The 15,502-nt window shown below is 39.5% G+C and overlaps 1 protein-coding gene across 1 annotated transcript in view; it reads right to left on the bottom strand.

The window, feature by feature from the left end:
- FAT4 (FAT atypical cadherin 4) overlaps nucleotides 1-15,502 on the bottom strand; it is a 138,797-nt gene that overhangs the window by 55,593 nt on the left and 67,702 nt on the right. Inside the window, exons 2-4 of the mRNA XM_028744582.2 lie at nucleotides 9,425-9,556; nucleotides 5,452-5,713; nucleotides 3,505-3,855 (exon numbers count right to left, since the gene is read on the bottom strand). Of these exons, the coding sequence (XP_028600415.2) occupies nucleotides 3,505-3,855; nucleotides 5,452-5,713; nucleotides 9,425-9,556 (745 nt within the window). The remainder of the gene's footprint in view (nucleotides 1-3,504; nucleotides 3,856-5,451; nucleotides 5,714-9,424; nucleotides 9,557-15,502) is intronic.

Raw genomic sequence — 15,502 nt, 5'->3', positions numbered from 1 at the left:
CATTTTAGTGTTTATATATAGATGATGTATTAAATAACATTCTGCATACATTTTATGCCAGACCTAAATGAAAACTTGATCCTATATTTACCTAACACTTTAGCAGAGCTCTCTACAGGAAAAAAATGCATTGATACGGGGTGTGTGTGTGTGTGTGTGTGTGTATAAGCCAGAAATTGAAGGGGGAAATACCATATTTAATAACTGGTAATTTATTAGCTGGCAGCAATTTTTCAACTGATTTAAATAGGAAACAATAAGACTACAGAAGCAAGACAACAATTTTGAAATCAATACTGAATTGGAGCCATGACACTGAAGTCTTTCACATTTATCAACTGAGCTGGTGTGATATCTTGAAATGTTTAGTTCCTCAGGGAACTTATAACAGTTTTCAATCCAGTTACTGTGAGGAAAAGGAAAGTTGTCAATTTAACTGGGATTAAAATCTTACAGAGGCAGAATATTAGGAGGAGGGCAATGCAGAGAGGAACCTGAAAAAGTGGGTAGATGTAAAATGAGACTTGAATAACATAAAATATGATACTGTTGCCAGCTTCTGGCTACCATTATAAGGAGCTCTGTTGCCACCATAGAACATAAAATTTTCTTCTACTTTTAAGAACTCCTGCCAATCACAGCACAAAAGAATGAACTAGATGGACTGATGGTCTCAGTATAAAACATTCATATATTTACATCAGATTATGTTTGAAATTGGTTTGAATTTTAAAATCCAAGACAATAAGCAGCCTTCTTTCAATTATTGTCAAATTACATCTCGAAGGTTAACTGATATTATTTTCACAATAAGCATTTCCCCATATTTTGGCATCAGCTCCTGGTCATACAATAAAGGTTTGCAATGCTGGGTTTTAAAGCTGCTTTGCAATTAAACTTTAAAGTGGATCAAACAATAAGAAATATAATTTATTTGTTCAGGATTTGAAAGTTATAGTTAATTTTCTTTGATGTTCATTTTGTTCATAGAGTGCCAAAAAAATCCAAAACTTAAGTTAATAACTATTGTTTTCAGAGGGTGTGTTAAACAGGAAATGACACTGGATATTTAGCATCTGAACTCTCCTTCCATCTTCATCATTGTTTATACTGTGGAAAAACAGGAAATTTGCCAGAATCCTGCCAATCTGTTGTTTCTAGATTCATTCTTGGAACATGCAGAAACAGACAATGTCTTAAGGAGAATGAAGTTTCAAAGTACAGCTGGATTATGTTTTCTAGGGTATTTGTTGAGACATGGGTAAGCTTTTGATCCATTTACAGGAAAACATTGGCATTATATTGACAAAATTAGCCATGCTTCTTCCAATGAAATCAGTGGAAGAAGGCTATCCTTGCCTAAATTAAGTCTCAACAATTTCCATAATATATCTTCAAAATAATTATATCGATAAGATACTGTATATGAATTCTTATCAGTGTAAATACAGTGGTACCACGGGTTACAAACACCTCGGGTTACAGACTCCACTAACCTGGAAGTAGTACCTCAGGTTAAGAACTTTACCTTAGGATGAGAACAGAAATCATGTGGCAGTGGCAGCAGGAGGCCCCATTAGCTAAAGTGGTACCTCAGGTTAAGAATGGTTTCAGGTTAAGAACAGACCTCCAGAACGAATTAAGTTCGTAAACAGAGGTACCACTGCATATTGAATACTGAAATTAGAAGGCGTTTACAGTCTTTACCCAATACAGTGGTACGCCTGGTTGCAAACGGGATCCATTCCGGAGGCCCGTTCGCAACATGAAAAGAACACAACCCGCAGAGGCGCATCTGCGCATGCACGGGTTGCAATTCGCCACTTCTGTGCATGCATGTGACGTAATTATGCACTTCTGCGCATGCGCGAGTGGCAAAACCCGGAAGTAACCCTTTCCGGTACTTCCGGGTCACTGTGAGACGTAACCTGAAAGAACGTAACATGAAGCAGATGTAACATGAGGTATGACTGTAACCTGAAGAAAGTTGGTCACACTCAGGGCTTTTTTTCAGCAAGAATGCGCCTTCCAGCACCTCTTCCCACACCATGCCTTTGGCTCATGAGAAGACTATCCCTGGAGCACGAAGAGGACATCCTTTAGGGGCACTGGAGAGGGTCTTTTCATGAGCCAGAGGTGCAGCGGGGCTTTAATGAGGCTCTTCAGCCTCCTGGGCTAACAGCTGATGTGTGGGAAGAAGCCTCCCTGTGTGTCAGCTCTGCAATCTGCCCTGTCTCTCAGGCTTGCGTGTGCAAGCAGAAGGGACAGGGCAGACTGCAGAGCTGACGCACAGGGAGCTCACAGAATTCACAGAGCAGCCCTGCGTCTTTGGCTGGCGCAGAAGCAGGAAGGACAGGGCAGCATTCCTGCACCTTTTTTTCTAGAAAAAAAGCACTGGTCGCACTGAATATCGCATGGTCTATGCTCTGTAGTAACACCATGTATCTGCTACATGTTCTAATGGCCCACTTTAATAATATAATGCAATAATAACACATTTGAGCTGACAAAGTAAGCCTTGGTCCAGTATATCTGAAGGAGTGTCTCCACCCCCCATCGTTCTGCCAGAACACTGAGGTCCAGTGCCGAGGGCCTTCTGGCGGTTCCCTCACTGCGAGAAACCAAGTTACAGGAAACCAGGCAGAGGGCCTTCTCGGCAGTGGCACCTGCCCTGTGGAACTCTCTCCTACCAGATGTCAAAGATAACAACAACTACTAACACAACTAATGCTGTTATGTTGGACCCGATGGGCCAGTGGCCTGATTCAGAAGGCACTTCTTATGTCCTTATTTGGAATGGAAAGTGTTCAGGCTAGCATTTTTAAATGAATGCTCTGATTGACATAATGGTCTAGGTGCATCTACTCAAATGTAATGAGTTCAGTGGGATTTAATCTTAGGTAAGTATGTATAGGATTGCAGACCGAATCCTCAAAAAGTTTCATCTACCCTCATTTACCATTTACTTAGTGATTGAAACAAAACTATTTGATATTTATTTCAGATGCTACTAAGGGTGATGTTGATTATAAGGTCTATAATATATTTACTTATAACTTTATATTAATTGCTGTTCTTTGACCCCTTATGAGAGATAATACCCACATGGTAGTAAGGTACAAAATTAAATGTGAAAATTAAGGGATCGGGGGGGAAAGACAAAGGGCAAATGTGACTTAAAAACAATAAATTAAAAAAATACGACACCAAAATTAATCTACAAGTAGGAGCAATCCTATGAACAACAGTTAAATACAATGAGGGATAAAAAGGGAGAAAGTAGGGTGGATTATTAAACTAATATGCAGCATCATTAGGACAACCCAGAATGCCATGGAAGGCTAGGTTGGGAGGTTGGTATAGAAGCTATGTTTGATGGTGAATTACGATGTGTAAACAGGAAAAAAATGGAAAATGCATAAATAATAAATAATAATCAAAAAGAATAAATGTGCAAATATACTCCCAAATGCACACATTTAAAAAAAATGGGAAAATACATACCATCATCTGCATCAGTAACATTGAAAATAAGGATAGTAGATCCCGGAGGCTGGTTCTCCATCAAAGATGTGCTATATGACGCCATGCTGAATACTGGTGCATTATCATTTACATCGAGTATGTTGAAATAAGCCCTCACAGTGGAGGATTGCCCACCGCCATCTTCCGCACGAACTGAAAGAATGTAATATTGCTGCACTTCATAGTCCAACATACAAGTTAAGTTAAAAACTCCAGTGACTGGGTTGAGGAAAAATGTTCCATCTCCATCGTCTTCACTCACAGTGTACGTGAGTTCTCCATTCACACCTGAATCTTCATCTGTCGCTAAGATGGCTGCCACTAAAGAACCTAGAGATGAATTAGGAGGGTGGAAAAACCCAAATGGTTCATGTCAGAGAAAATACGTGTCCTGCTATCCATTATTATAAGTGTGTGCCAACATATCCATGAACAGTATTTAAATGATAGTTTATTTAAGAGCATTTGTATCCTACTCATCAGTCTAACAGGATTTGTAAAGAATCAAAAAAGCCTGTGGGGGGGGGGGGAGGAGAGAAAATATACACTTAAAATATACCCTGGCTTGGTTCATACATAACACTGAGCCATAGTTTCTTCAACAAATGGTGAGTTTGCTACAAGTTGTTGTTCCACAAATGATCAAACAAGCCACAGTTTGTTTTTCCATAAATTTCTTTCTTTTCCAGCTGCTCTTGCCTCATAGATTTTTTTAGTTTGGTGAGCTTCTGAGCTGGGCTGGTCAAACAAACCATGGTTAAGGAACAGTGCTGATATCACACATAATGCCAAACCATGGTTTGTAGCCAACAACTAACCATTGTTTCAGTTTGTGGTTTGCTGGTAGGAAACAAATCCTTGTTAAACCACTAGGCAAGGTTCACACAGCACATTAAGCCTTGGTGTGATTTGTGAACTCTGTACAGCAGCTTAACTATAGTTTGTTCATTGCCAGCAACCCATACCATGTCAAAGAATCATAGAACTGTAGAGTTGGAAGGGTAATGTTTTACTAATCCATAGTTTAGTGTTATGCGAGAACAAAGCCATTGAATATATATTCAAACCAAAATTTCTGCCCAGCAAAATTTTAACTGAAGTTGAACTTTTTTTCCCTCCTTGGAAAAAAGCATGATACAGTTATGTTCTTAATGGAAAAATGGTGTTCAAGGTAAGTCCAGTAAAACTCCTTTAAGGAACGACCATGTTTCAATATGGTGCACTACCCTATTTCCTCATAGACCTCTGAGAGTATAATTTCACATTTATAACTTTTTCAAAGAGATAACGTAACCTCCTTTCGCAGCCTCTTATGCATAGGTGTGTCAAGAGCTCCTGATACGTAGCGAGATATTTTAAATGGTCAGCAGCTAATCACTACACTTGCTGGTTTTGAATTTCTCTTCATACTTGAAACAGAATATTATATAGTGCTTCAGATATCACATGTGTTTTCACTCATTCTAAAATCTGTTCTTATGCCAGTCAAAGAATGATATTTTTTTTAAAAGAAACAGAGAGAATCTAGTGAACTTATTCTCGCTCCTCCACCTGTACAAGCTTGGAAGAAAGAGAGCTGGGCTAGTTCAAGCTAACTTTTGGACAATAATGTGCATATATTTGCCTATCTCTTCTGAGAGTGACAACTTCAAATTGTAGTAATTGTAGTAGCAATTTAAGAGTTTTATGGGACAAGGGCAGCGAGTCCATAGTGTGCAGTAAACAAACACATAAGCAGAGAATTGATGGACAAATCAGTGAAGCCTAGATACCTGGCCCTTTTAATATCGTTCGGTATTTAACTGGTATTAAATTTGCTGAATCTGCACAAGAACATAATATTTCCAAAGAAGTCTGAGTTATTACAGCTGTTAAAAGCACAGGGAAGCAGGAATGATAAGGACAGTAATGACATCTACTATTCACCTGGAGTGGTATCTTCTGGTATGTCAAAGGAATAGCAAGGTTTGGAGAACTTGGGTATATGATCATTAACATCACTAATAGTAATGTTTATTCTCATATCTGAAGACTGCAGGCCATCATCAGCACGAACTAGCAGAGAATATTTAGAACGGCGTTCTCGGTCCAAACGCTTGGTGGCTATCAATTCTCCCGATTCTGGATCGATATGGAAGCTGTCGTCTGCACCACTGATGATGGTGTAAGTTACCAGAGCATTTGCACCCTAAACAGTGACAAGAAAAGGTCAAAGTGCATTATATTTTTCATCCAAATTAACGGTAAACTTTTGCGCTGATTCTAAGAATTTGATTACAAATTTTAAAGAAATTTTCAAGTAAGTAAGTAAACCATGGATTTGGAATGATGAGCTGATCATATCACTTTTATATTAAAAAGTAAAAAGAAAAGTTAGAGTACAAAGAGCTAAGATTGGAATCTCCCTATAATGTTCCTCAAGGCTCCCCGACAGAAAAGATTCCCTTGCCAAATAAACAATTTTTTTGCACAAATCTGTCATTCCTGATGTATTTACTTGCACTGGTACTGATCATATAAAAGAGAAAGATATTGTCGTGCCCCTTCTGTACCCAGCACTCTGCAAAAATAGGCCATGTGATGTTGTGTTGTCAGGGGACTGACCGGTGGGCAGCCCTTCTTACCCATCCTGTGGGAGTGGGGGAACCAGTTCTTCACCCCTACTCCACTATAGCACCTGGTTAAGAGATGCTGGTTAAGGAAGAACTGTGAGGGGAGAGACTTCATCAGGCAAGGCTTCCTTCCACCTGCATTGCCCCATCCTCCAGTCTCTGCTTCTCAATTTGCATTGTATTATTTTATGCACTGTGACTTGCCGTTGTTTTACTGATTATGGTTTAGAAATTTTTTATTATAATTGTTAAGAGTGGATTTTTGTTTAATTTTTATATGCTGGTATTTAATATTAGTCTATACAGTAGTACCTCAGGTTAAGTACTTAATTCATTCCGGAGGTCTGTTCTTAACCTGAAAGTGTTCTTAACCTGAAGACCACTTTAGCTAATGGGGCCTCCTGCTGCCGCCGCGCCGCCGAAGCATGATTTCTGTTCTCATCCTGAAGCAAAGTTCCTAACCTGAAGCACTATTTCTGGGTTAGCAGAGTCTGTAACCTGAAGCGTATGTAACCTGAGATACCACTGTACTATTCTAATGGATTGTTGAATATTACTTTATTTGATATAAGTTGCCTATTTTAAAGTTATGTTTTATTATCACATTTTTGTATTGGATTAGATTGTTATATGGTGTACATTCTTTGTTTCTTCAGCTTGTAAACCACCTTGAGTATTGTTAATTAGGAAGACGGTATACAAATTAAAAGTGATGATGTTGATGATGATGCTATAGCTGCAGCTTGCTTTTGGGGGAACCTGGAGCCTAGCTGGGGTAGGACAGGTCAGAGCTGAGCTAAGTCTTGAGGAAATCGTATACCCATATGAACTTTTTTGGATGGCTGATATGAAGCAGAGGGTTGTGTTTCATACTGAACATTGTCTTGTAAAACACACTTCCTCATTCTGGTGATTCACAAGACCATGAAAACAAACAAAATGTTTATCTGTTCAATGGTATGGCAGGGAGCACTGCTCTCACTCTGAATGGACTTCAAAGCCATGTAGTCAAGCAGATGACATCATCAAGCCTCATCAGAGTGAGATAGTGCATCTAGTTTTTACTGTGATTGACTGTGTTATGTTGACCAATGTAACTGGATGTGTGGCTAAGTAACATTTTCTACATGATCCTTGATAGGCTGCAATTCTCTCAGCAAGAAATTGGTGTTTTTTAAAAAAAGGCACTGTGCAGTAGTTGTGAAAAGGCAGGAGATGACACATAAAAAGGGGTTTGAGAAATCTTTGACTCTGAAAACCCTTATTTTGCCCCCACATTTCTGTGAACAAAAATTCACTGTAGTCTTACTTCCTTGCCTACTCAGGGGATACATTCCACAGTATTACTTTCATACTCAATGTCTGTGCAGTGTGAAGAACACTTACCCATAAAAGTATAATTAAAATGTTTGAACAGATTCTTTCAATAATAATCTTATATTACTCAAGTGTTACATTCTTTATCATCCAAGTGTGATACTTCATTTTTACAACAATGTGCGTCAGCTATAGACTCTTCTACCATAACTGCTGCTGTGGGTAAGGAGCAAATCCTATAAATTAGGCAAGTAAGAAGAAAATCTAGAAATTTCCTGTCAACACTTTTGAAGTACAGTAGTACTGTGCTGTGAGATATCATAGCTATCATTAATATTCATCCCATGGCACTAGAGAAAATGTTACACCTTCTGTGCAGATTGCAAAATAGTGACCACCTTGATCCCATTAAGTTGAATATTAGCCAAATGCAGCAATCAAATTCTGTCATATGAAACACTCTTTTACACGTTTAGGCAATGGGTTTCAAAGAAGCCTTAACCTAGTCTCGTCATTTGGCATGCACACTTTTTAAAACATGTCACTACAGATTTCATGTAGAGGTTTTTGTATGTCACAGATTTCTAACACTCTACTGAAGCTTAGAGGCTTTCGTGGAGATAGACACAGTGACAGAAACTTCCTTCAGGCATTAATAACTGTCAAATTACTCAACTTTGGACATGCTGGCTAGCCCTGCCACTGGTGACTATGCAATTAACATAAATGACTGCTGTGACATAGCTTTCACAGATACAGCTGGATGCATGAAGATTTCCATACGATTTGGAACTCTGGGACATGTGGAAACCTTATTGCAAATGAATGTATGTGCACTATAGGTGGTCAAGCTATTTGTATGAACATCAAGATGCAGCACCCAGATCCTGTGTCGAAAAAGAAAAAGAAAAAGAACATGAGGGGACAATGTCTGAAGAGGGCAAGAGATATAAAAAATAAATAAATAAAATCATGCCACGCAAGGCAGACACAGAGCAAAGGAAGAAATGTGTACAGTAGTGGATGGTGCCTTAAACCCCCCCCCCCCATGTGGCTCTCCAATGTTTAGGAATCTGCCACCTCACATATTTCTGCAAAATGTCATGAATCTATTTGAGGGGGCTGTGGCAGGTGGGGTTGGTCTCTGTGTGGCCCCCAGTATGTAGAAGAAGAGTTTGGATTTGATATCCCGCTTTATCACTACCCTAAGGAGTCTCAAAGCGGCTAACATTCTCCTTTCCCTTCCTCCCCCACAACAAACACTCTGTGAGGCGAGGCTGAGAGACTTCAAAGAAGTGTGACTAGTCCCAGGTCATCCAGCAGCTGCATATGGAGGAGCGGAGACGCGAACCCGGTTCACCAGATTACGAGTCTACTGCTCTTAACCACTACACCACACTGGCTCTCTTGGGACCAGAAGAGGAGCTGTTCAGGTGTACCACATGTTGAGAAGAGGGAGGGGGCATCCGACAACTGTTAAAAGGCTGTCATGTGGAAGAGTTTGAACCATCTCCCAGCAGAAAGAAGGAGCAGGTAAACAGGAAAGGAAACTGTACAAAAGGAAGAGAGGGGGTGGATGAAAGATAGGCAAGACGAGAGACTAGAAAATAGGAAGTAGAGGACAGACACACAGGAGAGAAAACATTGTATGTTAAATAAAGCAAAGCAAGCGATGTCCTGTGATGGATGAGGGCAATCAAATTAATTTAAGTAAGGTCCCCACTAGGGGAGTCTCTGAGAACAAGAGACCACATGGGGTTCTGAAAAGTCCTGGAATCAGGCGCGCAGGGATAGAATGGGCAGTCTTAACTCACAGAAAATATTAAACACTTGCATTTTTCCACTCCATGCCACCGTCTTCCAGGCAAAAATCAGTGGGTGGAGTAGAAACAAGGCTGGAAATCTATGCCTAACAACATTGTTGTGACAGAAGTGTCCTGCTACCCTTCAAAGAAGCAATAAAATCCTACCTCGTCAGCATCCATAGCTGTCAGCTGCATTATTTTAGAACCATCTCCGATATTTTCTTCTACAGTCAGATCAAGCATATCTGTAGGGAACACTGGCGGGTTGTCATTGACATCCTGAAGAGTTATTTCCACCTAGGAAGGAAAGGGGGAAAGCTCGTGATTCATTTATTAAATATAAGTAGCGCAAGTTGCTTAACTTTACATTGAATCAGGTAAGCAGTGCACAATCTGAACTTTTCTGAAAACACAAACAAGAGAAAAAGTCCCGTGATGGTTAAAATTCTACATTGTTTTGAAATCTTCCGAGAAAAAGCCTGTAACCTACATAAAGCTAATTTGACTTGTTGATAGTAACTGATTTTAAATGGTCCTAGTCTAGTTTACGTTGGACATGGTCCACTGACTGACTGTCAATGTAATCCCTAAAAGTTGGACCCCAGAGGATAGCTGCCAAGACCCGGGGCAGGGGATCATTCAACCATTAAATGCTGCCTGACATAAAGATGAGGTGGTGTAAAATTCTCCCTGAAATGTTTACATATTGGCATGTCCAACAGCCAGAAGAAAGAGTGCAACTTTTAGCATTAAAAAAGAGTTCTGATTTGCCCTTCTTTGTATGAGAGAGTTAGGGTTTTTTTTTTTTTTTTTAAGTCAATATTGGAAGCAAGTTGTTGTAACATCTCTCTGGATCTCCCCCTCTCCCTTTCCATGCTTAAACCCAAACACATTTTATTTTTCACAAGTTCTGTTTATATCTCTTACAAACACTAATGGCAGCGTCTGAAATTATTTGCCAAAGCTGTTTACTCCTTCTCCTGTGTAAGCAAGATTGTTTAGTTCTCATGGGCTTGCCGATGCTGCGTTTAAAAAGCCAAGAGCTTAGAGTTCCACTGCTAGGTAGACACATACTAATAATCTCCCAATAAAGAAAAGACAGGCAACAGATGGTTTCTATCTATAGTGAAAGCAAAGGATTCCCAGAAGGCCTGGACCAATAAGTGGTCACCAAAACGTGAAGACCACCAAGGAGATAATGGCATAGTTGGGGGGCAGAGCTGTCTTCAGCAAACATTAGATAGCTGATTGTTTAGCAGGGCTGGAAAAGGGGGGGGGGAGAGCGAGGGGCAACTTAAAAGTCAAAAGAGATAAGCGGATTGACAGACAGAAACGTCATTGTACTTCAGCAACCCACTTCATCACTATTGACAAGAGATTTCTGGTTTCAGAAACATGGATGGAAATAATCCAAGTATAAAAACCAGCACAAATATCTTTTTGAAACTTGTGTTGTTCACCCAACAAATTTGCATATCTCCCACTCTTCGGGGGATATGAACAATGCATTACAATACCCGGCTTCTTTGATCAGGAAAGCCAAAATCCAACACATTTTGGCATTTTTTTAAAAAAATGGAGAATTAAATCAAATCTCAACCGAATGAGGGTAGTAAGAATTTAATGAATGGAAAGAAGCTCAGTGGAAAAATAAATTCTGTGATGCTTGCCTGAACTCTTCTCTAATACAATGCAAACTATACAATTACCGGTAAACTATAGAAACTATTCAATTTAAGCACTATTATACAACTTTGAAATTTATGGCTCATGGTTTTCCCAAAGAATCCTGGGAAGTTTCTTAAGGGTGCTGAGAGTTGTTAAATGTATTCCCCTCATACACTTGACAGAGTAGTTTAATAATCAATATCTCTCCTGCCTTCCAGAAACTCTAAGAGCTGTCACTCTATGGTGGGAATAGGGGTCTCTGAATAAATCCCAGTACCCTTAACAAACTATAGTCTCCACGGTTCTTTAGGAGAGGCCAAAACTGTTTAAAGTCATATGACAATGCTTTAAATGTATGGCATGGATGTGCTATATATCAAAACATATGAAGGCAGGAAGTAGGATTTTATAAATTCCCCACCTGTTTATGTTTTGGTTGCTTAGTTTGAATGCTTATAACTTGCTTTATAGCCCTGAGAAGCTTTCAAAGTGGCTTACAAAAGATTCACATAATAAAAATCAATAACAGAAATCATGGTGTTCCTCTGGTGCCAGGATAATTCAGGTGGCATTTCCTTTTTTCACCCTTGGTCTTCCCTGGTGTCACCCTTCAGCCTGTGCCTACAAGGCAGCAGAGTCCGCTGGATCACTTCTGAACAGGGCCAAGCAGCTTCAACTCACTCAGCTTGTGATGGAGGTAGACCTTCTCTGGTTGGCAGTTGGCAACAGCTCCCACAAAGGGCCTCAGAGGTACGTGTGTGGAGCTGAGCTGTGGAACTAACTCGGCCCATGTTGTATCTCTTTTTTTTTTATAATAAATTTTTATTAGTTTTCCATAAATAAAGAATAAACAAAACAAGAACATAGACATAAACAAACAAAAACATGACTTCCCCATACCACCCCTTTTCTGCATTCTTGTTTCAAGATTTTTCAGCAACCCTCTGATCATAACTTAAATATATTTCATATATTTAACTTCAGTTAGTTATTAATACAACTGTAGTTCTTTATCTCTTATAACTCTGAGCCCCTAGTTTTCCAAATTAGAACAGTTTTTAAGATAAACTTTAAATTTGTTCCAATCTTCATCCACCGCCTCTTTCCCCCGGTCTCGAATTCTGCCAGTCATCTCTGCCAGTCCCATATAGTCGATCACCTTCGTCTGCCATTCTTCCAACGTGGGTAAATCTTGCGTCTTCCAATACTTTGCTAAAAGAATTCTTGCTGCTGTGGTGGCGTACATAAAAAATGTCCTATCCTTCTTTGGCACCATTTGGCCCACCATACCCAAGAGAAAGGCCTCTGGTTTTTTAACAAACGTTCTCTTCAGAACTTTTTTTATTTCATTATAGATCATTTCCCAGAAAGCCTTAATCTTCGGGCAGGTCCACCAAAGGTGATAGAAGGTTCCCTCCGTTTCACTGCACTTCCAACACTTGTTATTGGGCAAATGATAGATCTTTGCTAACTTAGCAGGAGTCATGTACCACCTGTAGATCATTTTCATAATGTTTTCTTTTAAGGCATTGCATGCCGTAAATTTAACACCAGTGGTCCATAACTGCTCCCAGTCTGCAAATTCAATGTCATGCCCAATGTCCTGTGCCCATTTAATCATATTAGATTTCACCATTTCATCTTGAGTATTCCATTTCAACAGCAAGTTGTACATTCTTGACAAATTTTTAGTATTGGGTTCTAACAGTTCTGTTTCTAATTTTGACTTCTCCACCTGGAAGCCTTTCTTTCTGTCCTGTTTAAATACTTCATTTATCTGTCGATAATGTAACCAATCTCTCACCTTAAATTTCAGTTTCTCAAAACTCTGCAATTTTACATTTTCACCATCTTGTTCTATAATTTCACAATATTTAGGCCAATTAGAACCCATATTCAATTTTTTCACCTCTTTTGCTTCCATTGGTGACAACCACCTGGGGGTTTTACTTTCAAACAGGTCTTTATACTTAATCCAAACATTATACAGAGCTTTCCTTACCATATGGTTCTTAAAACCTTTATGCAATTTTACCTTGTCATACCATATATATGCATGCCAACCAAATCTGTTGTCAAATCCTTCAAGGTCCAAAATGTCTGTATTCTCGAGGAGCAGCCAATCTTTCAACCAGCAAAACGCTGCTGATTCATAGTAGAGTCTTAAGTCCGGCAGGGCAAAACCCCCTCTATCTTTCGCATCTGTTAATGTCTTAAATTTTATTCTTGGCTTTTTGCCCTGCCAAACAAATTTCGATATGTCTTTCTGCCACCTCTTGAAACAGTCCATCTTGTCTATTATTTGTAATGTCTGAAACAGAAATAACATTCTAGGCAATACATTCATTTTGATAACAGCAATTCTGCCTAACAAGGAAAGTTTCAGCCTTGACCATATGTCTAAATCTTTCTTAACTTCTGTCCAACATTTATGGCCCATGTTGTATCTCTCTCAGGTTGTACCTTCCCATGATAGAAGCTACGATACCAAATATGTATGGCCTACATACACATGTAGGGTGAGTGACTGCCCTCCACTGGGCATCAACTCCATTTTGAGGTACATATTAATAGACACTCCCTTACTTGTGTTATGCATATACACATTTCCTTGCACCTCTACCAACTGCTCAATAGCAGCACTTCCTACTGGCTGTTCACATTCCTAGTTCTCCTGCAGCTCAACCCTCTCCCTCTCTACCCAACCCCATCACAAAACAAAGCCTTCCAGATGCCAACTCCACGAAGGACCTTTTAATGGTATCATCTGGGACTCATCCATTTTAGAAGAAGACATGGAAAATCCCTTTCTTTGAGAGTAAATGAACTGAGCACGAACTAATTACAAAGATGTAAATCATGGTCTCCTCATGCCTGTCCCTCCAATGCCAAATTTGCACCTGGAGTTTTCTGTAGCTGCATTTTAAAGCTTCTGAACATAAGAATTAGCATACACATTGCTGATACAGCATCCCAAGCACAAACTCTAGAATTAAACAGCTTAAGAGTTTAATTTTCAAAGAATTAAACCGCCCAAGAGGTTTGCTGAGGGTGGACGGGGGGTGGGGCGGGGAGAGAAGAAAAACGCTGCAGCGTTGTAATAATTAATTTTAACACATCGACAACAACCATTCTAAGGTCATTAGAAAAGCAAAGATGAATGACTGCTATATGCCACAGCTGCCAATCAAGTCTTGGCCCTTAAACGAGCACAGCTAGAGCAAGCAGTCGTGCTACCAAACCTATTACATTTCACCAGATCCTGTTTCAAGGTACTGCAGCTGCGAAGCTCTGCAGTTTATTTATTAATACCATATATATCACACACAGCTTGTGTTTCAGCTACAAGCTGACATTTTACCACCAGAACCCAAATTCACAATGTGCAACTGGCAGCTGTCCTTTGTAAACATCTATCTAGCTATTGTTTTAAGATAGCTGTGCAACCTGCATAAGATGCTGTGTTACCAGGGAGAACAAATGCTGAAAATTCACGAAGCACACAGAGGATTAATGGAAAGAGAGGCTTTGTAACTAGCATTTGGAATGATGAAAAGGAAGGGAAGGAAGAAATAGCAAGATGGTTGTGTAAGTTATTCTGAAAACTCTGTGTACTCCATAAAATACAACAGTAATATTACATGCTGAAGTCCCAACTTAAACTCAGGAACATGGCAAGTTTATTTGAAAACAAAACAAAACAAAACAAAATTGAAAGGTGTGAATGGCTTCGTTTTTTGGATGTTTGTTGCAGATATTTTAGCACTTCGAATCTAACATTAAAACACTGCATAATATTACTGTGAGAGTTGTGTTACCTTCTCAGACAACACAAAGAAGCCTAAGACCCCTGAATTACAAACATACAAAATAGTCATTAAATTTTGACGACACTTACATAATCCATCTTTCGGGAATATAAATGGCACCCCTCAGTTTTTCCAGAAAACACACATTATTGTTTTCTTTTCCACAATGACACAACCTTTTTTCCTCCTCGGATTTACACTCCTGCACGTGCCTGTTTTAACTGTAAAGCTGTCAATTTTGGGGGCCTGTTGGCAACTAACAAAACTGTGTTGTAGTGTTTGTGGCCCTAGAAAACACACAGCAACCACACAGTGGGGAATTTAAAGGTGTGCACAGTGCGTGCAGAAAGTAGGGCTCCCTGCAGCTAAGACACCCCCCTATTTATTAGTATGTATTGTTAATTGATATCTTTGGAATGGGACTTCGAATAATGAATTGCTATTATTCTTGTATTTTAGTGTGTTGAACTGCAATTGCTCTAGCATTTTAGTTTGCTGGGGGGAAAGACAAGCAAGGCCAGGTTGGTACTCAGTAATAGTCTGCTACAGGAGAGATGTGGAAGAGGAAAAATGACAGAGCCCTTGTCACATACAGCTGAAACTACTGACACCTATATCATCAACAATCAGCAGCTCAGTCTGAATAATGACACTTTCCTATCCCAGGCCTTAGGTGGTAGGACTGTTCTTGCTTATTGACAACCTCCCAACCCAAAACAGCTATTGGCCAGCAACACATGGCCAAATAACAGAGATACAGTACAGA

The sequence above is a fragment of the Podarcis muralis genome, chromosome 9, assembly GCF_964188315.1.
Source record: "Podarcis muralis chromosome 9, rPodMur119.hap1.1, whole genome shotgun sequence".
Lineage (NCBI taxonomy): Eukaryota > Metazoa > Chordata > Lepidosauria > Squamata > Lacertidae > Podarcis > Podarcis muralis.
This window is presented reverse-complemented; position numbering and strand designations above follow the sequence as displayed.